General features: G+C 40.3%; 1 protein-coding gene across 1 annotated transcript in view; it reads left to right on the top strand.

The window, feature by feature from the left end:
• Window positions 1–26858, top strand: part of BLOC1S5 (biogenesis of lysosomal organelles complex 1 subunit 5) — a 38879-nt gene that overhangs the window by 2776 nt on the left and 9245 nt on the right. The window contains exons 2-4 of the mRNA XM_024742483.1: window positions 1780–1862; window positions 17105–17234; window positions 23367–23425. Coding sequence (XP_024598251.1) covers window positions 1780–1862; window positions 17105–17234; window positions 23367–23425 — 272 coding nt within the window. The remainder of the gene's footprint in view (window positions 1–1779; window positions 1863–17104; window positions 17235–23366; window positions 23426–26858) is intronic.

The following is a 26858-nucleotide window of genomic DNA, read 5'->3' as shown; positions in this document are numbered from 1 at the left end:
TTATGGAACAACAATAAGTACAAGAGTCATGTGGTTAGATCTGTGTTTTAAATAGAGCACTCAGGCAGGTACAGTGGATCCTCATCTTGCAGGATGCCCATTTGTGAACTTGCCTACTTTATAAAGTGAATTTGTAACTGCAGAATCAGAGAATACAAAGGGCCTGCTGTCCTGCAGATAAGCAGAATTGACTGTACATGGAGTGGGTTGAAGAGGGGTGTGACTCATTGTTGAAACAGTCCAAGACAAGCAAGGATGGAACAGAAGGGATGGATTTGAGAAGCAGTGAGGTGACAATGGTGACGATGTGGGTGTTACCAGAAAAATTGACTCTGCAGTAAATTGTTCCTTATGATGGGCAAAGAGATCCACATACTACATTAAACGTCTGCAAATTCAGGGCCAGAACTTCATTAGATAATGAGAGATCTGCAGTTTACTGTGTTTTTTCTTGTCTCATAGTCTGTTGAAGTGCTTATTTCTGTCTTTTGTGTGAAGAGATTGTCTAACTCCCACGTTAGAGTATGCACTTTGGAGAACAAAGGATTGTATCTTTTGTCTTGTTAAACAACAAAAGAGTGCTTTGCCTGTAGCAGGGCTAGGATTGAGTTTATGTGGAAATATGTGGCTAACTTTACATTATTAAACTGAGAGAATTTGTTTGTAATCCTTGGGATACCTGCAACTCTGAATTATTATAACGTGTTTGTTTTGTTGTTATAATGTTATTACAAAACCAGCTTAATTTCTGTGGTCGTGTGTGTTTCAGAATCTTTTTTCCCCTCATCTCCACATCTTAAGTTCTGGAGCGCAGTCAGGGTTTCAGAAGTGGTGATTATCCACTTCTGAACAGAATTGAATTCTCCAAAGACTAAGTAAATTCCCATTACATCAGGCCACAGATGCAGATATCCCAAGATCAGTGTAATGGCTTCTCAGTCATATAGAAAAATGTATGTTAACCCTCTGTGGATGATAATACAAACAATTTGGTCTCTGAGATACTCACTGGAGTAGAGAGGAAATTTCAGGACAATATGGTATGTGGTATGAGAGCAGAATATACCCCGGGATGACTCACCAAAAACAGTTAAAATTCAGAACTTTTTTTCCCTTAATTATGACTTATAGTGACTTACAATGAACACTCACCACCCATATTAATAAACACACATGAAGAGCCCCATCGTACCCTTTGCTCTCATTGCACGGCCCTCCCTCCTCTAAGGTAACCGCTGTCTTGAATTTGGTGTTTATCGTTCTCGTGCATTTCTTTATAGCTTTATGGTTTCTGTGTATGTCCCAACAGGAAGTGATTTTGCATATTTTGAAAGTTTATATAAATGGCTTTATCCTTCTGAAAGTTGCTTTTTTGCTTAACGTTTTATTTATGGGATTTATCCTTGTTAATAAATGTAACCCTGCTGTATTCATTTTCACTCACTGATTTGTAATATCCATCCTATGAGTATGTTAGGTCATCCCCCCTTTTTTTTGACATTATATTCATGCTGTAGTAAACATGCATTTCTCTTTCCTTTGTTTAAGAGTTTTTCTAGGGCACATACTTGGGCATGAAATTGCTAGGTATACGTCTTCAACTTTATTAGATATTGCCAAATTGCTCTCAAAAGTACTTTACCAATTTACTGACTGGATAATCCATAGTCCGAACTGGATTTTAACCTTCATACGTTTATGGGAACAGGAAGAGTAAAACAAGCTAGAGATTGTGCCACTTAGCGTGGATTGACTGTGAATTTCATTTTGTCTTTACAGATCTCGGAGAAATTCATTCAAGGCTGTTAGATCACAGACCAGTTATCCAAGGTGAAACCCGTTATTTTGTGAAAGAATTTGAAGTGAGTATTTGAAGCCTATTTTGTAAAAAGAGTGCCCTAATTGTTAGTGTGTTAATATATGGAAGGGAAATTCCCTAGTTTTAAAATCTATGATTTCTGTTCATGTGTTCATAAAATATACAAAGCATTCAGAGGCATTGACATGAATGGAGGGAGCACGAGAGTAGGCAGCAGGTGCCTTGGGCTCCAGTTCTGGTGCCTGCTCTGGGGTGTTTACTGTCTGTTGAGCTCAGGTTTTCAGGTATAAAATGAGATATAATGAAAAAAATGATTTTACAGATGAATGGGTCAGTTTTGCAGACCCATTTTCTATATATTTTTTTCTCATTTGGGGCCACAGCATCTACCTAAAGCACTCAAGTTAAAACATGAGAATCGCCCTTGGCTATTCCCTCCCCTTTAGGTTACATTCAATGATCAAGCCTTCCAAATGCTACCTAACAAACCTCTGTCCATTCTGATTGGTATGCCTGCTTTATCAACCCAGTCAAATCCAGTCTTCACCCTGCTGCCAGAGCGCTCTGACATTAACTTTTAAAAACCTTTGATATCATTTTCTGTCTACAGGACAAAGCCCGGCATCCTTCTGTGACCCGGCTCCTACCTTCCTACCTTTACCGTCTCCCACCCCACCTTGTGTGCTATGTCCCAACAGTCCTGATGCACTAGCCTGGCATCCTTCTATGACCCGGCTCCTACCTTCCTACCTTTACCGTCTCCCACCCCACCTTGTGTGCTATGTCCCAACAGTCCTGATGCACTAGCCTGCCATTCTGTTTCGCTTGACTGTGATTTTGCACGTGTATAATTGGTTCACTGTGCGTTGAATAGTAACACCCCAAGCTACTGTTGGGTAGATGGTAAATGATGTTACACAAGCAGTTTTGTGATTTTGTGGAAGTTGGGGTTTTCTTTTTCTTTTTTTTTTTTGGGCCTCGCGGCTTGCAGGATCTTAGCTCCCCGACCCGTAATTGAACCCCCTGGCAGTGAGAGCACCAAGTCCTAACCATTGGACCGTCAGAGAATTCCTGGGGTTTTATTTTCAAATGAGACTCCAACCAAGCAGGAAGTCTAAACCTGCTAAAAGGAGAGAACCTTTCCATAAACCCTTTAAAAGTACAGAAAGCCTGTGGTACAGAGCACTCAAAAGAGAAACAGAGCTGCAGCATTAGACACCATTTCTGGGTTCAAGAGACTCAAAATCTGAGTAATATCTGCTTCATGGAGTTACTGTGAAGATTAAAGGTGTGTGTATCTTAGAATATTTTCTGGTACCTAGGAATAACTGTTAGTTATCTTTGTCATCATTACTACTGCTGTTGTAGAGTAAGAATAATTATCCCCCAGACAGAAAATTAACCATAGACTGTTCCCTCATCATGCTATGTAAAGATTATTAACAATTGAATAGTGAGGATAAACCTAGTGGGAATAGAGTCTGGGCACAGCACGGTGGGTACCGTGCTCGCGGTCTGACAAGGTTAAAATCAAGGAGCTGTCCAGGCTCCATTCTTATTTGGTGTTCAGGGTCCTCTTTCTGACTTACAGGATTTTGGCAGGACTCAGTTCCTTGCCCAGGTAGACGAAGTTCCCATTTCCTTGCTTGCTGTCGGCCGAGGCCGCTCTCAGCATCTAGAGGCCACCCATGTTCCCTGCCACACGGCCCCTTCCTTCTTCAAAGACATAAGTGAAGTCTGCCTTTCATGCTTTAAACCTCTCTTACCGAGAAGAGTCCCATCCCTGTTAAGGACTCACCTGATGGAGTCAGGCCCTCTAGGGATAATCTCCTTTTCTTAAAGTCAGCTGATCTGGGGCTTTAAGTAAACCTGCAGAATATCTATACAGCAGCACCTCAGTTAGGGTTTCACTGAATAACTGAGAGGTGTGTATATCCTAGGGGTGGTGCTCTCAGGGACCATCTTGAATTCTGCCTTCCATGAGCTCTTATTATTACCTGTATTTTCCTTACTTTTTGCTTAGTTATTGCCCGTTGTCCTTCCTAGAATATAGACACTTAACCTTTCTTATGCTCTGTTGTGTTCAAAGTGCCTGAAAGAATGTCTTGTGCATTGTAGGGTAGGTACTTAATATGATTCAAAAGCACAATTAACAGAGCTTGGCCTAAGACCTGGCTTTTCCAACATCCTTTCATAAGTCATCTTTTTTTTTTTTTTTTGCCAATCTGGTTAATTTGAAATAGCTTTTATTTTTAAAAAGTTTGTAAATGTATCTCTAAAGGCCTACTTTATATTAAAAGAAGCATAGAATTTTGGAATTAAGATGGCTTCTCTAATCTAACCCCACCCACCCACCACCCCCCTTCACTGAGCCCAGAGATGAAAAGAAATGTGTGGAAGGTCACACAGCTGATTAGTGGCTGAGTGCTCATTAGATAATGTAGGTGGTTCCTGTGAAAGGGCTGTACAAGCAAGACTGAGTCTTGAATGGATGATGAAAGAAGTGTTATTTCATTTATGCTGCGGAATATGTTATATTGAAGAGCTCACTCCCTTTTGAAGCCAACACCTCTGTTAACTGGGGCCGAGAGAAGAGGGGAGTGTGCTTGAGAGGAGAGCAGTTACCTGGGTTCCGCGTTGTTCAGCCCTCCAGGGTCTCTTTGGAGACAGGGCTGTGCTGAAGCGTAAAAGAACATGGGCCTTGGAGCTGGACGTGTGACGTATCTGGGCTCAAATCCTGGTATCCCTCTTCCTAGCTGTGATTATTTGCTTTATTAAGGCCTAGTTTCCTCTTTTTTAAAACGGGAACAATAATACATACTGCAGAGTTTTTGTGAGGATTAAGTAATGTATCATTTTTTAAATTCCGTGGTATGTCGATGTTAGGCAGGTGTTGGTAACTTATTATTAAGAGAAAGATGGGAGCAAGTAAAATCAAATTAAAATTGTATTCAGAATTTGCAATACTTTGAGTTTTGGTTCAGTTTTTAATATCTTTAGGGAAAACAGCGATTTGCTAAGCAAATGGCATAGACATCTCAGGAAAATGTTTACTAAAGAATAAAATTTTCACACTGGGAATGACAGATGTAAGCTTATTATAGAAAGTGAAACAAAATGTCTTCAGCACTTATTTTGTGTGAGACCTCATGTCAGGAACCAGTGCTGTATCCCTGAGTAAGACAGACGGGCCCAGCCTTTATGCAGCAGGGCAGGCTCATGTAGTCACTGAAGAATGGTCTCTGAAGGGCTCAAAAATATTTCATCAGCTGCATTTGCGCTCTCGCCAGCTAATTGGTCACATGACTCCTCTTCTTGAAAAGTACTTGATGCTGTCCTTTCATGCAGTCACCTCCCCAGTCCGTCTTTTTTAGTGCCTCCTGGAAGCTTTCCTGTATGTCAGGCTCGGCTACCTTTTCTGTCTGTTACATACTAACCTTTCCCCTCAAATTATGAGAGAAAAGCTGAGAGCATTTTAGAGATTTAGATTTGAATAGATATGTGCATTACTTACCGTTCTTTTCTATCTTGGCCCAAATAAAAACATCCTCTATTTAATAAAAGTGGTCTTTCCCCAGCATCACACGGCTGGACCGGAGGAACGGGGAGGCAGAGCTGTCAGGGCTTCCTACAAGTTTCGTCTTTTTTTTAAAAATTGAAGTACAGTTGATTTACAATGTTTCAGGTGTACAGCAGAATGATTCAGTTATACATATATATATATATATATATATATACACGCATACTCATACATATATATGTATATTCTTTTTTAGATTCTTTTCCATTACAGGTTATTACATGATATTGTATATGGTTCCATGTGCCACACAGTAGGTCCTTAAGTTTTGTCTTCTCTAGGTCACTTAAATGTGGTTCACTTGAAGAAAAACTGGCTAGCATTTAAAAGGAAACTCGTTTATAGTTTATATATTTTTAAAAGTTAACGCACACAGCAACGATAATCCTTTTCTTTATAAAATTTTCTTTCTAAAAGAAGGGAGTAAGTGCCACACGGTGGCAGCATTACTTAAATTATCGACCTTCTATTATAATATTTTAAGCTCTCTTTTTGTGATTGTTAGTATTTCAGGACAGTTGACTGTCCTGCTCCCAACTGCACACAGCTCTTTTATTCCCCCCGATTCCAGTAAATACTATGAACAGAGATCCCGGCAGGGCCCCTCCAGTGAGCTTGTCTGGTTGTGTCAGCGAGTAAAGGCATGATCTTCTGCACTGTTATCTTTCCAGCTGCAGAGACGCTGGGGCCCCTCTCGTGTGGGACAGAGGGGAGGCCGTGCAGGTCAGCGTTTATGAAATGCTTAGGGGCTGTGCAGTCCTGCACGAACTCATCTTCAGCAAACTTCAGTCTCTGACTGCTTTATTGACTGGTTCCTGAATACCTTGGTGTATCATAAGGAAGGTGTTTGGTCACTAGTGACAGACACCTGAGGAGAGTGGCTTTCCTAAGTGCTTACTTTCCTCTCACGGCAGCCAGAGCCTGGGGCAGGTGTGGCAGCCCTAGGACGTCAGCTCTTCCTCCAGCTTTTCCTTCTTCCTCACTACCGTGGTGCCCTCACCCCAGGCTCACGCTCACAGGGTAGCTGTGGGAGCCCAGCCATGGCGCGTGCACTTCATGCAGCAGAATGGACGGCAGGGGGGCGACGGCTAGCTGTGTCTGTTACGCGCAGGTTTACCGCCACGTGGTATTTGGGTGTTGAGAGGAGGAGAGGAGGGGGATGGATCCAGAGCTGTCTGTCACACCGGATACGCAAAAATAGATACGAAACAGTCTCTACCTTCAGGAATTTACAGTCTGCAGAGAACAAATTGTAATGGTGAAATTATTATGATAAAATAAGCACAAAGTGATTGAAATCTCAGAAGAGGAGATAACTCCCAGCTGAGCTGGGAGGGAAATCTTCAGAAGCGGGGCTGATACTTGAACTGAGAAAGAAAAATAGGTGTTAGAGAAATAGGGAAAAAATGGAGGAAATGTTGATTAAAATTGAGGCAAAAAAATTTGTTAAAATAAGTACAGTAGTTATAGGAGGTGTGAGGGTTCTTACTGCTGCGTCTGAATGTGAGTTGTACTGATAAAAAGATAAAGTCCCGGGCTTCCCTGGTGGCGCAGTGGTTGAGAGTCCACCTGCCGATGCAGGGGACACGGGTTCGTGCTCCGGTCCGGGAGGATCCCACATGCCGCGGAGCGGCTGGGCCCGTGAGCCGTGGCCGCTGAGCCTGCGCATCCGGAGCCTATGCTCCGCAACGGGAGAGGCCACAACAGTGAGAGGCCCGCATACCGGAAGAAAAAAAAAAAGATAAAATCTCTTAAAAGGCAGGACAGGCAAGAATTTCATTTGACATCTGATCTCATTTTTGTTAGGTTGTAAGAGTAGCTGTCAGAGTATTAAATATTAAATATCAGGAAGAAGTCGATCCCATGTGCATGTAATAGATTCACGTATGTATGATAACGGTTTTAAAACTTGTGAGAAAAAAAAATTGTGGGACTGACCATTTTGTGATGGAAAGAAAATTTTAAATATTACATCGGCCCCTCATTTCCTCTCTAATACTGTCGTTACATCTTTAACGTAAATATTACAGTGACTATACTAACATTATGAACAGTTGCTAACATTTTGAAGCATTTAGTGCCAGGCACTGTCTTGAAGCACATTACCTGAGCGCTTGTTATTAATTTCAACTTGAGAACACTTAACTGTATATGTAATTTTATGGGGTGTTATACATCAGAAACCAAGCTTCATTGGTGCTGTGCTTTGCTCTGAGAATTTTCACCCCAGAAATAATATTCATATAACAAATAAACAGATGTTGGTTTATAGTCTTCCTTTTTTTTTTTTTTTTTTGCGGTACGCGGGCCTCTCACTGTTGTGGCCTCTCCCGTTGCGGAGCACAGGCTCCGGACACGCAAGCTCAGCGGTGGCTCTGTCTTCTGCCCGTGTAGATACAGCCTATCAGAAAACGGAAGGAGAGGGAAGGGCATATGAAAAGGAGACTGTCCTCAGTTGTTGCCTTATCAGTATTAACTGGGAGGGAAAGGATGCTATTGCAGATTAGATTCTGAGGGAGAGGGAAAGGCTAGAGACAGAAGAGGTGACCACCTAATACTAATATTGCTTAGAGTAGGGAACCAACAGACAGTAGCCAGAGTGGAGACCGGGGTATTGTAAGAAGTATTAGTGTAAACATAACCATGAGAACAAAAACGCCAACTTTTTAAAATACTGAAATAGTTACCCAAAAGAGAGAACAAATAGACCGCGTGACCACATAGAGAAAGATTATATACATTGTGGGTGTGTGTGTGTTAATCAGCGTGACTCAAAGTGAAATAAGAAAAGTCTGTATATCATGTTTCTGTTTAAGAAGGAGTGGAAATATATTTATACATAATGTGTATATACACACACATATATGTTTATATACGCATCTGTGTACACATACATATATCTATGTATACATGTGGATGTATATCCTTATAGTTAAGACAATGGCAGGATAAAAATAATTATCTAAAGAGAGTGATAGAGGGAATAGGATACAAAAGATAGTGATAGAAGCTAGACTTTTTTGAATGTATATAGTTTTAGATGTAGTTTGGGAGCCGTGTAAATATTTTACATAATTTAAAAGAGAATTAAATTTTAAGGAGCAATCCCTAAAAATCAAGTAACATGTAAAAAAGCAAACCTATTTTCCTAGAAGGTGGCATTGCCACGCAGAGAAATTCTTCCAGGTAACTTTAAAACGCAGTAATTTGACTGTGTACATTTCTAGTGGAATACCCTTCAGAACAGAAAGTTAAAAAAAAAAAAAACAACCTGAAATTATTTTCAGTAATTTTGTTAATTCTGGCACTGGTATTGTTATTTCATTGACTTGGTGATAAAGCAAATGAGTAACTCTGTTGGTATTTTGAGAATTGAAAAAGAAACATAAAGACAGGAGGGTAATTAAAAATCCTGTAGTCCCGAATTTAAGGGTTTTTTAAAAATACATTTATTTAGTTATTTTTGGCTGTGTTGGGTCTTTGTTGTGGTGCGCTGGCTTTCTCTTGTTGTGGTGAGAAGGGGCTTCTGTTCGTTGCGGTGTGCGGGCTCTAGGCGCGCAGTCTCAGTAGTTGTGGCTCGTGGGCTCTAGAGCGCAGGCTCAGTAGTTGTGGTGCACGGGCTTAGTTCTCCGCGGCATGTGGGATCTTCCCAGACCAGGGCTCGAACCCGTGTCCCCTGCATTGGCAGGCGGATTCTTAACCACTGAGCCACCAAGGAAGTCCCCTGAATTTAAGTTTGATTATGAATGTGAATTTAAGATGTTTATTTTCTTTTCACAAAAATACCTATTTCCTAGCCTTGTCCACTCAAAGGGCTAGAAATGATGACTGACCCTTAGTGCTCAGTCTCCTAATACCAGTGGTGTTTAGAGACCTGCTGATTCCAAGTCTGGGTCAGGAAATGGACAAGAAGAGCCTGGAGCATCAGGTCGAACTAGAAAGCAAAGAAGCTACTAAGGAGCACTGGGGTTTGGACTGAAGCATTCCAGAGCCAAGGTTTATAAATAGGCTCTCCCTGGAAATAGGATGATTTCAGCATCAGGGAGGACAAATACTGCAATGGGTTAAAAACTTCAGATATTCCTATGAGTCATAGGAATGCGTGGAAACATACAAAAAAGAAACCTTTAGCAAGTTTAGGAAACCAAACCATTATTTTTGAAACCGGTGAATAAAGAGAAATAATCAAATGTTTTATTCTGCCTTTCATATGAGCATATCTCAGAGTAACCAAATAGTTGTCGAGGGGAAGTTTCTCTTTACGGAAGTATTCCTGCTGATAAATGAATACGGAATGTTACCAACATCCTGTTGAAAGTGCACAGCCCACCTCTGAAATATTCCTTTTTTTTTTTTAATTTTATTTTACTTTTCTTATACAGCAGGTTCTTACTAGCTATCTATTTTATACATATTAGTGTACATACGTCAATCCCAATCTCCCAATTCATCACACCACCACATACACACCCCCTCCCCACTTTCCCCCCTTGATGTCCATACGTTTGTTCTCTACATCTGTGTCTCAGTTTCTCCCTTGCAAACTGGTCCATCTGTACCATTTTTCTAGATTCCACATATAAGCGTTAATAAATGATATTTGTTTTTTCTCTTTCTGACTTCACTCTGTATGACAGACTATAGGTCCATCCAGGTCTCTACAAATGACTCAGTTTCATTCCTTTTTATGGCTGAGTAATATTCCACTGTATATATGTACCACATCTTCTTTATCCATTCGTCTGTCACTGGGCATTTAGGTTGCGTCCATGACCTGGCTATTGTAAATAGTGCTGCAGTGAACATTGGGGTGCATGTGTCTTTTTGAATTATGGTTTTCTCAGGGTATATGCCCAGTAGTGGGATTGCTGGGTCATATGGTAGTTCTATTTTTAGTTTTTTAATTTTCCAATTTGTATTCCTTTTATTTCTTTTTCTTCTCTGATTGCCGTGGGTAGGACTTCCAAAACTATGTTGGATAGTAATGGTGAGAGTGGACATCTTGTCTTGTTCATGATCTTAGAGGAAATGCTTTTAGTTTTTCTCCATTTGCTGTGGTTTTGTCGTATATGGCCTTTATTATGTTGATGTAGGTTCCCTCTGTGCCCACTTTCTGGAGAGTTTTTATCATAAATGGGTGTTGAATTTTGTCCAAAGCTTTTTCTGCATCTATTGAGATGATCATATGGTTTTTATTCTTCAGTTTGTTAATATGGTGTATCAAATTGATTTACATATGTTGAAGAATCCTTGCATCCCTGGGATAAATCCCTCTTGATCGTGGTGTATGATCCTTTTAATGTGTTGTTGGATTCTGTTTGCTAGTATTTTGTTGAGGATTTTTGCATCTATAGTCATCAGTGACATTGGTCTTCAATTTTCTTTTTTTTTGTAATGTCTGGTTTGGGTATCAGGGTGATGGTGGCCTCATAGAACGAGTTTGGGAGTGATCCTTCCTCTGCAATTTTTTGGAAGAGTTTGAGAAGGATGGGTGTTATTAGCTCTTCTCTAAATGTTTGATAGAATTCACCTGTGAAGCCACCTGGTCCTGGACTTTTGTTTGTTGGAAGATTTTTAATCACAGTTTCAATTTCATTACTTGTGATTGGTCTCTTCATATTTTCTATTTCTTCCTGGTTCAGTCTTGGAAGGTTATGCCTTTCTAAGAATTTGTCCATTTTTTCCAGGTTGTCCATTTTATTGGCATAGAGTTGCTTGTAGTAGTCTCTTATGATGCTTTGTATTTCTGCGGTGTCTGTTGTAACTTTTCTTTTTTCATTTCTAATTTTACTGATTTGAGCCCTCTCCCTCTTTTTCTTGAGGAGTCTGGCTAATGGCTTATCAATTTTGTTTATCTTCTCAAAGAACCAGCTTTTAGTTTTCTTGATCTTTGCTATTGTTTTCTTTGTTTCTATTTCATTTATTTCTGCTCTGATCTTTATGATTTCTTTCCTTCTGCTACATTTAGGTTTTGTTTATTCTTCTTTCTCTAGTTCCTTTAGGTGTAAGGTTAGATTATTTATTTGAGATTTTTCTTGTTTCTTGAGGTAGGCTTGTATAGCTATAAACTTCCCTCTTAGAACTGCTTTTGCTGCATCCCATAGGTTTTGGATCATTGTGTTTTCATTGTCATTTGTCTCTAGGTATTTTTTGATTTCCTCTTTGATTTCTTCAGTGATCTCTTGATTTTTTAGTAATGTATTGCTTAGCCTCCATGTGTTTGTGTTTTTTACGTTTTTTTCCCTGTAATTCATTTCTGATCTCATAGCATTGTGGTCAGAAAAGATGCTTGATATGATATCAGTTCTCCTAAATTTACTGAGGCTTGATTTGTGACCCAAGATGTGATCTATCCTGGGGAATGTTCTGTGTGTATTTGAGAAGAAAGTGTAATGTGTTGTTTTTGGATTGAATGTCCTATAAATATCAATTAACTCTTATCTGGTCTAGTGTGTCATTTAAAGCTTGGTTTCCTTATTAATTTTCTGTCTGGATGACCTGTCCATTGGTGTAAGTGAGGTGTTAAAGTCCCTCTATTATTGTGTTACTGTCGATTTCCTCTTTTATAGCTGTTAGCATTTACCTGATGTATTGAGGTGCTCCTATGTTGGGTGCATATATATTTATAATTGTCCTATATTCTTCTTGGATTGATCGCTTGATCATTATATAGTGTCCTTCCTTGTCTCTTGTAACGTTCTTTATTTTAAAGTCTATTTTATCTGATACGAGTATTGCTACTACAGCTTTCTTTTGATTTCCATTTGCATGGAATATCTTTTCCATCCCCTCACTTTCAGTCTGTATGTGTCCCTAGGTCTGAAGTGGGTCTATTGTAGACATTATATATGTGGGTCTTGTTTTTCTATCCATTCAGCAAGCCTGTGTCTTTTGGTTGGAGCACTTAATCCATTCATATTTAAGGTCATTATCGTTATGTATGTTCCTATTACTATTTTCTTTTTTGTTTTGGGTTTGTTTTTTGTGGGTCATTTTCTTCTCTTGTGTCTCCCACTTAGAGAAGTTCCTTTAGCAGTTGTTGTAGAGCTGGTTACGTGGTGCTGAATTCTCTTAGCTTTTGCTTGTCTGTAGAACTTTTGATTTCTCCGTTGAATCTGAATTAGACCCTTGACAGGTAGAGTAATCTTGGTTGTAGGTTCTTCCCTTTCATCACTTTAAATATATTGTGCCACTCCCTTCTGGCTTGTAGAGTTTCTGCTGAGAAGTCAGCTGTTAACAATATGGGAGTTCCCTTGTATGTTATTTGTTGTTTTTCCCTTGTTGCTTTTAATAATTTTTCTTTGTCTTTAATTTTTGTCTGTTTGATTACTGTGTGTCTTGGCGTGTTTCCCCTTGGGTTTATATTGCCTGGGACTCTGAGTTTCCTGGACTTGGGTGGCTATTTCCTTTCTCGTGTTAGGGAAGGTTTCCACTGTTACCTCTTCATATATTTTCTCGGGTCCTTTCGCTCTCTCCTCTCCTTCTGGGGCCCATATAATGCCAATGTTGGTGCATTTAATATTGTCCCAGAGGTCTCTTAGGCTGTCTTCATTTCTTTTCATTCTCTTTATTTTGTTCCGCAGCAGTGAATTCCAGCATTCTGTCTTCCAGGTCACTTATCCGTTCTTCTGCCTCAGTTATTCTGCTATTGATTCCATCTAGTGTGTTTTTCATTTCAGTTACTGTATTGTTCATCTCTGTTTGTTTGTTTTTTAATTCTTCTAGTTGTTTGTTATTTAATTTTTCTAGGTCTTTGTTAAACATTTCTTGCGTCTTCTCTATCTTTGCCTCCATTCTTTTTCCAGGGTCCTGGATCATCTTCACTGTCATTATTCTGAATTCTTTTTCTGGAAGGTTGCCTATCTCCACTTCATTTAGTTGTTTTTCTGGGGTTTATCTTGTTCCTTCATGTGGTACAAAGTCCTCTGTCTTTTCATTTGGTCTATCTTTCTGTGAATGTGGTTTTTGTTCCACAAGGTACAGAATTATAGTTCTCCTTGATTCTGCTGTCTGCCCTCTGGTGGATGAGGCTATCTAAGAGGTTTGTGCAAGCTTCCTCACGGGAGGGACTGGTGGTGGGTAGAGCTGGGCATTGCTCTGGTGGGCAGAGCTCAGTAAAACTTTAATCCGCTTGTCTGCTGATGGGTGGGGCTGGGTTCCCTCTCTGTTGGTCGTTTGGCCTGAGGCGACCCAGCACTGGAGCCTACCCAGGGTCTTTGGTGGTGCTAATGGCGGATTCTGGGAGGGGTCACGCCAAGGGGAGTACTTCCGAGAACTTCTGCCGCCGGTTTGCTTGTCCCCACAGTGAGCCACAGCCACCCCCTCCTCTGCAGGAGACCTTCCAACACTAGCAGGTAGGTTTGGTTCAGTTTCCTATGGGGTCACTACTTCTGGATCCTGATGCGCACACTGCTGTGTGTGCCCTCCAAGAGTGGAGTCTCTGTTTCCCCCAGTCCTGTCGAACTACTGCAATCAAATCCCACTAGCCTTCAAAGTCTGATTCTCTGGGAATTTCTCCTTCTGTTGCCGGACTCCCAGGTTGGGAAGCCTGACGTGGGGCTCAGAACCTTCACTCCTTTGGGTGGACTTCTGTGGTGTAAGTGTTCTCCAGTCTGTGAGTCCCCCACCGAGTGGTCATGGGATTTGATTTTACTGTGATTGCGCCCCTCCTACCATCTCATTGCGGCTTCTCCTTTGTCTTTGCATGTGGGGTATCTTTTTTGGTGAGTTCCGGTGTCTTCCTGTTGATGACTGTTCAGCTGTTAGTTGTGATTCCGGTGCTCTCACAGGAGGGAGCGAGCACACGTCCTTCTGCTCTGCCATCTTGAACCAATCTCTGCCTCTGAAATACGCTTGCAAACAATTTAACAAAACAAACCGTGAATCTGATCAGCCCTCTAGTTCTAACTACTAATTTACAGGAGAGAGAAGAGACAAAAGGATATCTTAAATCACACCATTAGGATTCATTCAGTTAAAAAACAGATTGTGGGAAACTGTGCAGAACAGATGACTCGCTTTTTTTCAGTAAGTTGCAAGGTGGACAAAAAATGGAAGGGAAATCTATGGATTAAAAAGGATTTAGGAAGCATATTAACCAGTTGCAGTGTATGAATATTATTTAGGTTTTGGTCTAAACGAACTGGGGTATAGAAGGAAACTTTGGGATATTTGAGGTAATGTGAGTACTTTGTTGATATTTAGTATTGAAGAATTATTGTTGAGAAAGAGAGTGAGTGGGCGGGTTGGGGCAAGGGGAGGAGGAAATGGGAGAGGGGAAGGGTGCTGTGGTTTCATTATTTTTTTTTATTTTTTATTTTTAAAGAGGAATCCTTGTTTTTTAAAGGTAGATGTTGAAATATTGCTTTAAAAGAATCTAGGATTGTGGGTAGGGGCCTGTACGGAGTGTTACAGGGGGAACAAAGTCAGCCACAAGTTGAAGCTTGGTGATCAGTACATGAGGATTCATTCTTTCATTCTCTCTCAACTTTTGTATAAGTTTAAAATTTTTTATTATGGAAAAATTCGAGTAAAAATCTGACCACAGCTGCTCCATAAGAATGGTTCAAAACAAAACCCCCAGTAACTAACATTATTTCCTTACAATCAAGTTTACCACCCTTTTTAAAGTAAACTTTTCGTCTTGTATTATTTTAAGGTTTACAGTAAAGTTACTAAGGTAGTACAGAGGTCTCCTATACGTCTCACCCCCCCTTGTTTTGTTTTGTTTTGTTTGTTTGTTTGTTTGTTTAGGTTGCGTTGGGTCTTCGTTGCTGCGTGTGGGCTTTCTCTAGTTGCGGTGAGCGGGGGCTACTCTTCATTGTGATGTGAGGACTTTTCATTGTACTGGCTTCTCTTGCTGTTGAGTACGGGCTCTAGGTGCACGGGTTTCAGTAGTTGTGGCTCGCGGTCTCTAGAGCGCAGGCTTGTGGCGCATGGGCTTAGTTGCTCCACGGCATGTGGGATCTTCCTGGACCAGGGCTCGAACATGTCCCCTGCATTGGCAGGTGGATTCTTAACCACTGCGCCACCAGGGAAGTCCCCTCCCGTTGTTAATGTTTTACATTAATTACCATACTACATTGGTAAAAACTAAGAAACTGACATTGATACATTACTGCTAATGAAGCACCAGACTTTATTTGGATTTCACCGGTTTTTCCATTGCCGTCCTCTTCCTGTTCCGGGATGTAATCCAGGGCACCACACTGCATTTAATTGTCATGTCTGTCTAGTCCTCTTTGGTCTGTGACAGTTTCTCAGTCTTTCCTTGTTTTTCTTGATCTTGACAGTCTTGAGTCCTGGGCAGTATCCTGTAGAATGTCCCCCAATCTGGGTTTGTCTGCTGTTCTTCCTAAGATTATACTGGGTTTCTGGGCTTTGGGAAAGAGTACCAGAGAGGTTAAAGTGCCTTTCTTGTCACATTACATTGGGAGGTGCGTGCTGTCACCATGACATCACTGATGAGGTCACCTTCATTGACTCCACTGTAAAGTTAATATTTTTCTCATTCCCTGCTCTATTCTTTGGAAGCAGGTCACTAAGTTTAGCCCACCCAAGTGGAAGGGTGGTTCAAGCTCAGCTTTCTGAAGGGGGGATGGGCTGGGGGTCCCCAAGACCACCCCCAGGTTCATTGGTCACTCACAGGACTCAGCAAGTGGTTGTACTGGTGGCTGAACTCTGTTATGGCAAAAGGATGCAGAGCAAAATCAGCAAAGGGAACAGGTACATGGGGAGACTCTATAGGAGGCCAGGCAGAAACTTCCAGGGATGCCCCCAGCAGTGAGTTGTGACAACACGCATGAAATAGTGTCTCCCAGGGAAGCTCGTCTGAACCTGGGGGTCCATGGTTCTTATTGGGGACTGGACAAGTAGGCACACACTGCCTAGCGCGTATCAAAATTCCAGACTCCCAGAAGGAAAGAGGTGTCTTACACCTCCATGAGAGCTGTTTTCTGGTCAAGTTCCCAGCCCCCAGCCGAAGGCCAACCTTGCAGGCAGGCCTTTGTAAGGAGGAGGTCTCAGGCACTCAGTGTTAACTCTTTTCTGTACAGGGAAGTTCCCACATACTATTACTTTTACAACACATTTTTAGTTGAGAAATCTGGAATCAGATGAAAAATACAGAGCATAATAATAGAAGCTTTATGATGGTAAGAACAACAAAATCAAATTTAAAACCAGATCATTTCTTTCTTTGCCACAGTTGAAATACATGGAGTCTAGGTCTCTTCTTGTTCTTTTAGTATTTCTCATGCCCAATTTTTTTTTTTTTTTTTTGCGGTATGCGGGCCTGTTGTGGCCTCTCCCGTTGCGGAGCACAGGCTCCGGACGCGCAGGCTCAGCGGCCATGGCTTACGGGCCCAGCCGCTCCATGGCATGTGGGATCCTCCTGGACCGGGGCACGAACCCATGTCCCCTGCATCGGCAGGCGGACTCTCAACCACTGCGCCACCAGGGAAGCCCCCCTCGTGCCCATTTTTAAACATAGGTATAAAAATATTACATTGCAACTTTTGAAGCATTTCATAATTTAAAAAGATGCCTCCAGGTTGTGACCTCATTTATTGCCAAATAATTAGAAGAAGGCTGGGTAAATTTCAGTAGTAGGTAATAACATAACCAAAACCTGGGTGGAAATCCCAGAAAGTAATTACTAAGATTTAAGACACAATATGTACTAGCTGTTTACTTTCTTTTAATAGGAAAAACGTGGTCTTCGAGAAATGCGAGTTCTTGAAAATTTGAAGAATATGATCCATGAAACAAATGAACATACTCTTCCCACGTGTAGGGAAACAATGCAAGACAACTTAAACCAAGTTCTCCAGAGATGTAAGCCAGAGATTTTTTTATATTGCTTTATTTCAGATGCATGCTCTGCCAAAATGGATGTCCATGAGTATTTGCTGAGAGATGGAGAGAGAATTCTTAAGCGGGAGCCAGGAGAGGGAAGTCACAGATAAAGTGCTTATCTAGCAGTTAGTGTGTGTTGCCCTTGATGCTAAGAGCATTAATCTCCAAAGCAAGATGGGTGCACAAGATAATCCTTCTAGGATGTAAGACAATCGAAACATTTTTTACCTTAAAAAAAAAAAACTTATTCATAAGAAAAAGTTTGATGACCAGTAATTAGGATATGAAATGAAGCTTCTTTTTCAAACAGGATACTAGAGTTTTTAACTAAAAAAAAAAAAAAACCTGTCAAAAACGTTTATGTTTTATCACTTTTTTCATTAAGCAAAATATTTTAACATGGAGAGATGTTTGCTTAAAAAGATATTTATTAAACATATTAAACTATAAAATAAAAGTTTTATTAGTAACTGAGTTTAAAATTAGAGGTGTATCAGAAACTCAGCACTTCTCAGATCCATATTGACACTGTTCAGTTTGTCCAAGGACAAATGATGCTGGTAGATAACGATGGAGGGCAACATGAAACAATATCTTTCTGGGGAGAAAATAGCAAAACTGGAGGGTAATGTAATGTCCCGTGAGGGAAGGTAGCAGGGGGGCTTGGTTAATGACTGAGTTACGTAAGAGTATGTGTGCAAGTCCAGGTTAGCCTGGGTCCTCTGATGCTCAGGAGCTTGGAGAGGACAGACCTCCCACAATCACATTTGGTTTCTTTGAGTAGAAGAGCAAAGAGTCTAGAATTGACTTCAGGCTTTGCATGGTAACTGCAAACACACCCTTGTTCGTTCAACCATCACTTGACAAGCTTTCTAGTCATTACAGTAAAAGTAAAACTCAAATTATTATTGATAGAAATGCTTATGTTTACTTTTGAGATGTACTTATAACTTTCCTTGTACACACTTTGAGTATATAAAAAAATATTGGATAAAACTTAGTAAGAAAAAGAAAACTGTGAATGGTTGTTTTGACTTGTTTTGTTCTTGGGCCAAAGCTATTTCTGACGTGAGGCCTCATGCCAAAAGTATAGTCTTCACAATGAAATAGAAAAGTTTTACAGGTAACAGGGAAGCCAGACTGTAAATGTATTCTGCTAAAAGAAAGAATTAAAGCACACAGAATGTGAAGTAATAATGAAAGTTTTAACCTCTGAGGACTACCTTATTGTTAGCATTAGAGACATGGCGGTGGCTTTGGAGTTAATTTTGTTGCTAGAAGCAGGAATGGCTTCCTCAGTAGGCTCCAGCCTAAGTATTTCCTTGTAGCTATTATCATGAGCCTAACGGGGATAATGGAGATGATTATCTGCTTTTAGAGCCAATGTAGTTTTAAAAATTGGCCCAGCTGTTGTTCCTGCAGGATTTCATGTTTAAAAACTTTACATTTTGAGCCATGGCGCTGGCTTGCTTATAAAAGTGAGTTTATCTAGGCAGTATACTCTGATCTAACTAATACTTTACAAGGTTAGTGACAGTTGAGTTTTGTTTTGTGCCTGTTAGTAGATCTGTCTCATTTATCTCTTCTCTGCATGTTTGAGGACTGAGCTGGGCGTGTGGTTGGCTGAGAATCTTAGAACTCGGTGGTGTGGATCTTAAGCTATTGGTCCATCGTTGTGCACAAAAGTGAGCAACTGTGGAGCATTAAGGGGGAGACGTCTCGGCTTGTTTGGATGGAGACGGTTACAGAATCCTAGCTGAGTGTCTTAGCATTGGATGAGCAGAGGCTTCAGAACCAAAACTCACCTGTGGTTCCTTAAAAAACACAAAAAGTAAGTGAGAGCTCTAGGAGGGTACATAAGAGTAACCCGTAAAGTACGTTTTTCTCATCCTAGTGTCTATGTTCTACTTATTATTTATTTCATAGACGCGTAAACTTCACCACGTTTGTTGTCTCAAGATCTTGCTTAGCATTGAGGACCCAGCCTTTGATTTTAGAGGCTAAGAAGGACAGAAAGCCTTTAGGTTATTCCTCATTCAAATTAACTAAATTTTAAGAGCAGTGACTTTATTTTTTATTATTTAAACAAAAGGATACATGCCTAAGTAATAAGAAAGTAGAAATAAAGAAGAAAATAAGAAAGAAAAAGAAGCAAGAAATCACTTTAATTGCCTCAAGATAACCATTGCTTTTTAACTTTGGTGAATATCATTCCCAACATCTTTTTTTTTTTTTTTTTTGCGGTACGCGGGCCTCTCACTGTTGTGGCCTCTCCCGTCGCGAAGCACAGGCTCCAGACGCGTAGGCTCAGCGGCCATGGCTCATGGGCCCAGCCGCTCCACAGCATGTGGGATCTTCCCGGACCGGGGCATGAACCCGCGTCCCCTGCATCGGCAGGCGGACTCTCAACCACTGCACCACCAGGGAAGCCCTGGAAGGTGGATTCTTTACCTCTAGACCACCAGGGAAGTCCCAGTCCATTTTCTTTTTCTCATTTTTTTGGGGTTGGAGTGGTTATGGTGAGGTCAGGAGACTCAGTTCTTTATAGACTCTGTGTTCCTATTCTTGGCCACCACTTTTTAAAAATAAATTTATTTATTTATTTATTTATTTTTGGCTGCGTTGGGTCATCGTTGCTGCGTGCGGGCTTTCTCTAGGTGCGGCGAGCGGGGGCTACTCTTCGTTGTGGTGCACGGGCTTCTCATTTCGGTGGCTTCTTGTTGTGGAGCACGGGCTCTAGGTGCGCGGGGCTTCAGTAGTTGTGGCTCATGGGCTCAGTAGTTGTGGTGCACGAGCTTAGTTGCTCCACGGCATGTGGGATCTTCCCAGATCAGGGCTGGAACTCGTGTCCCCTGCATTGGCAGGTGGATTCTTAACCACTGCACCACCAGGGAAGTCCTTCGCCACCACTTTTCAAAGTTTAAATATAATTATATAATTCCTCGTTGTTCAGTAAATGATGGATTTTTTTTTACCTTTTTAAAAAACTGTTAATTTATTTTATAAGGTACTTAGGGGGCTAAGTTTGTCTGATTTTGCTTCACTCTCCCTCTGTAGCTAGAAAACTTTAAGAACTCATTATGACTTAAAATACTAATTTTTAATAGCACTTGACTAGTTAGATTTTTTACCTGTATTTTCCTCATTGACCATCTTAACTGTGTAAAGTAAATATTTATCACCCTCTTCCCAACACATTTATAGTTGAGGAAACTGAAAGTGTTTTAACATCCATGGTTCTCCCTAATAGTTGGAGGAACCGCCATGCAGACTTAGTGCCTCTGCTGCCAGAGCTCAAGCTCTTTGAACTTCAGAATGACGGTCCTGCAGAAGAGGTCATAACGAGAGTCCGCCTTTTCTCCTGGATTTTCTCCTACAGCACAGGCTCCCCCTTCTCAGTCTGCTTTGTTAGTTTTCACTTCTCTCCTTGACTTTTGACGTTGGGGTGCCCTACGGCTTGGTTCTGGGACATCTTTTCCGTCTGTACACACTATTTGTTCATTGAAATGAATGAATGAGAATTCAGCCAACATCTGCTCCTAATACCAAACCAGAGCTACTTTCTGAGGTGTGTATTTGTGGTTTACACATACACACTGTGACACAATGAATTTGTTTCTCTCTTATGTGAGGACACAGGGACACTGCTAGCTGTTGCATGTCACAATTACTGTGTATGGTGCTAATCTCCTCAAGTCACCTTTTGGTTTAGAGAAAATAATTTGATGAATTCCTAACTCCTTAAAGTCAGTATAGCCTCCTGGGACACTGAGACAGCTGGGGAAGTGGCTTCCTACTGAGTCAGGAATGACCAACATGTGGTGTAGAAGCGATAGGGTTAGATACGTGGCCCTTTTCCTCTTGGGGTCTCTGCTTGTGAAGAAAGGGGAAGAAAGGGTAGTTACGTGATTTTCTTAGATTTTAGAAGAGCAGATTTCATTAAATTCAGAAAGCAAACCTTTTTTATCATGTGGATAAAGAATGAAAAATTTCAGGGACTGAAATTTCTAAAAACGGATATTCTAAGTACAAAGATAATCCTGAGAAGGAACTAAAGTGTGCCTTTGTCCGATGTGTTCTAATTAAATTTTTAAAGTATATAACAAATGACAACATATAAATATCATAGTCCTGTAACTCTTCTTTTAGATGAAGCCCAGAATGATCTGAAAATGATGAAGCACCCAAAGACCACAAAATGGGTTTTTTAAGAGTTATGTTCAGAGCCAAGAAAAAAAAAAAATACAGGAAATGATAGAACCACCACTCGGGAGAGATGATGTAATATTAATATACCACAGAAAGAAGGCAGAGCTAATCAACTCCTATTTTGTTGTGTTTTCAACTTTTCTATTAGAACAAACAATGATTGGGAACCTCAATTTTTAGTACTAAAGTGTTATCTTTGATGTGACTAAAATTAATGGTTACTGATAAAAACATGACTTTTTAAAAGCTGAACCCTCCCCTTTGTCATACTCTCTCAGGGAGGGGCCTAACATTTTTCTGAAAGAGAAGTCACAGCCCCTGCCCTGTGTGGAACTTTGAACTTGGGGCTGGGTTGAGTGGGGTAGAAAGGCGTAATTGTGAAACAACTGGGTAAAATTGTTTAAAGCAAATGCAAGATAAAGTGGTGGGATATACACATACCTGGTTAAAGAATTTCAAATAAGAGAAAATCCTTATAGGGAAAGGATTCAACTGGAGGGCTTTATGAAGGCACTAAACCTTGAACTGGGCTTTTGAAACACGTAAACATTTTAATTAGAGGAAAGGAATAAGGAAAGCACTTTCAGTAGGGAGAGGACAGTGCATAGAATAATAGCCACAGTAACATTTCTTGACTGCTTACCATGTGTGAAGAACTGCTCTGAGTGGCTTTTATGATTAATCTTTCAGTTATTTTTAAGCATACTATCTCATGCTTTTCTCATGTCCATTCTGAAGCCCTCTTATTAGTTGTTATGTTCATTTTACAAATGAGGAACTAAGGTTCTGAGAGATTAGGAGCAGCAGCAGTAGCACCTGGCACATAGCAAACGCTCAGTAAATACCTGACAGACGGCCGCATGCAGGAGCGAGCACACGAGCCCAAGGGCAGTCACACGCGTAACTCAAGCTCACCTCAAGGTTTGACTGAGGAAGGCTGACTCTTAGCCCACACACCAACCAGCGAAGTAAGTGAAAACGTTTGTGTACAGAAATAAAACGGATCGGGTAAAGGAAGAGGCTTGAACAACTGATGGATTAAAACCAGTTTCATTGTTGAGATTATAAGAGAGGTAGAGCCCTGAAGGTAAGAGCCGAGTCTTAGGGTCAGGGGTCTGATTTTAAGTCCTGCTTTCTGCGCCTGTTAGCCGTATTACCTCCTTGAGTGATGTTTCACTGTGTTTGTGCCTCAGATTTTTACAGATGACAAAAATCTGTAAAATGGGATAGTGATCCTCACTTAGTAGGAAAGTGGAATTAAGAGGAGTAATACATGGAAAGTACTTAGCACACTTCTTGGCACATAGTAATACTCAGCAAATAACTACAATAATTATTACTAGCAATTTTAAGTCATTACAAAAGGGAAATGACTCAAAAGAAAGCAGTCCAGAGAAACCTGAATCTGGCAGTGGCAGCCAGGATGAATTAGAAGAGGTGAGAAGAATAGTAGAAAGTCGTCGAAGCATTCTGGGTATCAAGTCCTGCCTGCAAGAGAGCAGGGGTACCAGTGAGGAAGGGGCAGGGGAAGTTAATGAATCAGAGAGACTCTGTAAAGTCTACATCCATCAGAATGGAATGATAACATTTATCAGGTGTTTTATATCTTTTTAGAGAATTCTGAGGTCATTGATGACAACTTGTCATTGGAATTAGTACTGAATGCCCTTGGCTTGCAGCTCAAAGCTCACAAGTGATAGTGGTTCTCATTATGACATCCTGAATACTTTTTCCCCCCTTTTAGCCACCCTACCATGACCAAAATAATACCAGCTTTTTTTTGCATAGTTTCTTGAGATCTAAAACAGTCCAAGTGTTGTTTTTTGTTTTTGTTTTAATCCAGGTTAGTTTCTCCTTGGACAAGGGCTGCTGATTGAAAACCCACTCTCTGTTTTATTTCAGTGCAAGCAGCTACAGACTCGGTCTGTAGGCTCCAACAGAGGGAACGGGAGCGAAACAAGGTAAAAGTGGACCATTTGGGTAATGGAGGCTATAACTCCAGGGCTTTTATTATCATATTATTAGCAGTTGCTTTTGATTTTAAAGAATTCTCTGAATTTGTTTTCTCTTAGGCAGTGATTTTAAAAGATTAAAAAATGGCTAATTCATTGAAGGTGTGTTGAGGAGGTATGGTCACATAATTGCACGATCTGTATTTTTATAATTCAAATTGCAGACCTCTTTTTCTCCTTTTCAGCTTTTCCCTGAAAGTGGTATTTGTCTCTTAGAGGAGAAAAAATAGGACTGTTACATGGAACAAAAAATAGCCACCAGGTTGGAAATATAAATCTTCAGGCCTGAGGCCTTGAGTATATTATGTATATTTCTTCTAGAAAAGGAGGCATTCATGCCTGTGGATGGGTTCTTTAATGAATAGTCATAAGAGTGTGTGAATCACTTGCTGGGTAGTGCTTTGCTTATTTGAATTATATCTTAACTAAATTCAGATGTGGAAAAACAGCACAAGAATTTAAGTTCCTGTAATAATTTGGTGTTTTAACTTACAGTTTTCATGAAGTATTTTTATAACTTTATTGTTCTAAACTAGTGGGGGTACACTTGTTAAGAAATGTTGAGTCACTCTGAAAATAATGCCTTCTTGTGTGTTTATATCAGCAAGTGTTACTATCTCCATTTGTCCTTAATGTGTGGTTTATCCATAATAATGGTACCAATCTGGCACTGTAAAAAAGAAACACGGATCTTGCCCGAGTTTAAATTTCTCCACCCTTTGCTCAACTCTTAATGTTGATATAAATTTTAAAACTCAACAATCTGATGAATCAGGCCTTACTGAAAAGACAGTTAAGCCAGGTGGGAAGGCTGCCCGAGAGGAACAGGATCCCAGCGGGCCAGGTTGGGAAACAGGGCTGTTGCGAGACCACTGATAACATGGCAGGGCAGAGCCGTGGGCAGGGAAGTTGGTGTCGGGGTGCAGTGCTTGCACAGTGTCCGGAGAGCACGGTGGGGACAGCCGTGGGGGCTTCAGTGCGCCATGCCCAGCTGGACAGCAGATTTTTTTTTAGTCTCTACTTGGCTAGGTGCCACTGAGGGTGAAAGATTTTAATTTAAGTTTAAGGCAGCTCATACATGTAGGAGCTAAAAGTCTAGGAGTCCCAAACCACTAACGCGAATATAACGTAGGATAAAGTAAGGGCTGTGATAGTTACAAAGAACTTTGCACGATCTTGGCAAAAAGTGTAATTTACTGGGAAGATAGTGACATCCGAGCCCAACCTTGATCAGTGAGTAGGAATTCGAGTGATAGAAGATGGGAAGAAAGATACTGTAGGATAAAGGATATAGTGGAAGCAAAGGCAAAAGATGGGAGAAGTCGGTGGTCTCACAGAGCTGGTAGGTAGACTGTCCAGATGGTTGTTTCCAGAGAAGAATGTAGAGAATCAAGCATTCAACGTTAGGCAATTTGTTGTGGAAGCACCAGGAACATTCCTGTGTTTGAGAATCAGAAAAACTTTTTCTGATAGAACACTGGCTGTGCTGGCTGTTACTGGCTGTAACTTATGCAGTTCTCTTGGCTTTCAAAATAAAAATGAAAAAGGGGTGTTTTTTATGTGAATATGCACTCACGTGATATTGGTCTTTATTTCTAAGACATTCTCAGGGCAGTTATGATTCTGATAAAATGGCAATCCCTGTCATTCTTAAGCAGAACTAACCTAACATTAAATTATAATTGGGATAGATGGTTCCTCTTGTCACTTTGAACTTTTTTCATGTTTGGTGTATTAACTGTATGTAGGTAGGAAAATTACCAGATTGGGTAAAAAATACCTGGTGTCTTCTATTTCTGGTACTTGCCTTTATTAGCTAACTGTGTGCCCTTGGACAAGTCCTTGAGCTTCAAAGCAAATACTTGCTTTACTTACCTGATATGTTGTGTTATATAATTTATGTGAAATAGCTTTACTTTCCAAATGTCAGGTGGCTTTTTTTCCCCCACCACCTCGATCGTTTGTTTAAGATGCAGGCAGTCACTCTGGATAAGGGTCCTGCTGTGGTCTGTAGGGTTGGTGAAGCACTTGATTTTCTAAATTGAAAGATACTGTCCCTTGGTTTAAAAAAAAATAATGGCCTCAAGAAATAATAAAGCCCTTGGGGTATTTTGGTCTTAAATATATTTCTTCCAGGTACTATCTCAGAGAATGTTATTGAACTTTTTTTTTAATGGAATACACTGATTAAATATCAGTATTTTAGAATCAGTATTTTAGAATATATTGAAATGTAGTCTTTATTTCTTTCATTAGTGCTTATCTAGTTAGCGGAACATTTGAAATATGGATCCTTAAGGTCTTCCTTTTTTTTTGAAGTGCCATATCTGATTTTGCTAAAACTTCGTGTGGCAGAGGTTTCAGACTACATATATATGACAGAGAGGTAAAGTTTAATTTCTCATCTAGCAAAAAAGTATAAAGCAAAATTAACCTCTAGCTGCATTTTACAATCTAATGTTAATTGTTGCCTCGGTTATTCTATTGGCTACATTTTGTATATTTGAATGGCTCTCAGAACAAAGAAAGATGGGAGTAGTAATAGAATAAAATAGACTATTGCCATTAATCATTCTTTTATGTCAAGACAATTTGTGGAATTCTGTGGGAAGTAAGTTATGATAAACGTCATTCATCCAAATCATATTTCCCACAATTGATATCTAAAAGTACATTCAGAAGAACAATAAATGCACATTCCCCAGTTATTTGACATATGTCTTAAAAACTGGTAACTAATACAAGCTGCATATTGGGCACTAGCAGTAAGAGTAGTGAAATGAAAATACAATTGGCTTATAAGATTCACTGACTTAAATAAGCTGTCGAAGGCGGATGATGAGCTGGTTAGTATCTGTCACTGGTTTGAACTTAGGTTCATGCACGGGCATCAACTATTGAAGTTCTGTTCATCCAGACTAGAGATAATAATAAAACATGAATCCTTTGATTCATCTTGTCCACAAATGTTTATTAAATTTCGTTTTCCCTCTGTATGATTTTTTTTTTTTTATGAGAGCAATGAGATAACATGGTTTATACATTTTTTCTTGGTAGAGTTTGAAAATGTAGGGTAATGGGTCAGTACAATCGGCCCTCTGCATCCGCTGGTTCTGCATCCGTGGATTCAACCAAAATATTTAAAATGTATATTTTTTAAATTCCAGGAAGTTCCAAAAAGCAAAACTTGAATTTGCCACATGCTGGCAGCTGTTTCCAAAGCAGTTACACTGTATTTATATAGCATTTATATGTATTAGGTATTATAAGTAATCTAGAGATGATTTAAAGTATATGGGAGGATTTACAGGTTATATGCAAATACTACACCAAGTTATAAGAGACTTGAGCATCCGTGGATTTTGATATCCATAGTGGGGGG

Source organism: Neophocaena asiaeorientalis, unplaced genomic scaffold (assembly GCF_003031525.2).
Source record: "Neophocaena asiaeorientalis asiaeorientalis breed wild unplaced genomic scaffold, Neophocaena_asiaeorientalis_V1.1 scaffold831, whole genome shotgun sequence".
Taxonomy (NCBI): Eukaryota; Metazoa; Chordata; class Mammalia; order Artiodactyla; family Phocoenidae; genus Neophocaena; species Neophocaena asiaeorientalis.
The sequence above is the reverse complement of the archived record's forward strand: the minus strand, read 5'-3'. Positions and strand labels throughout refer to the sequence as shown.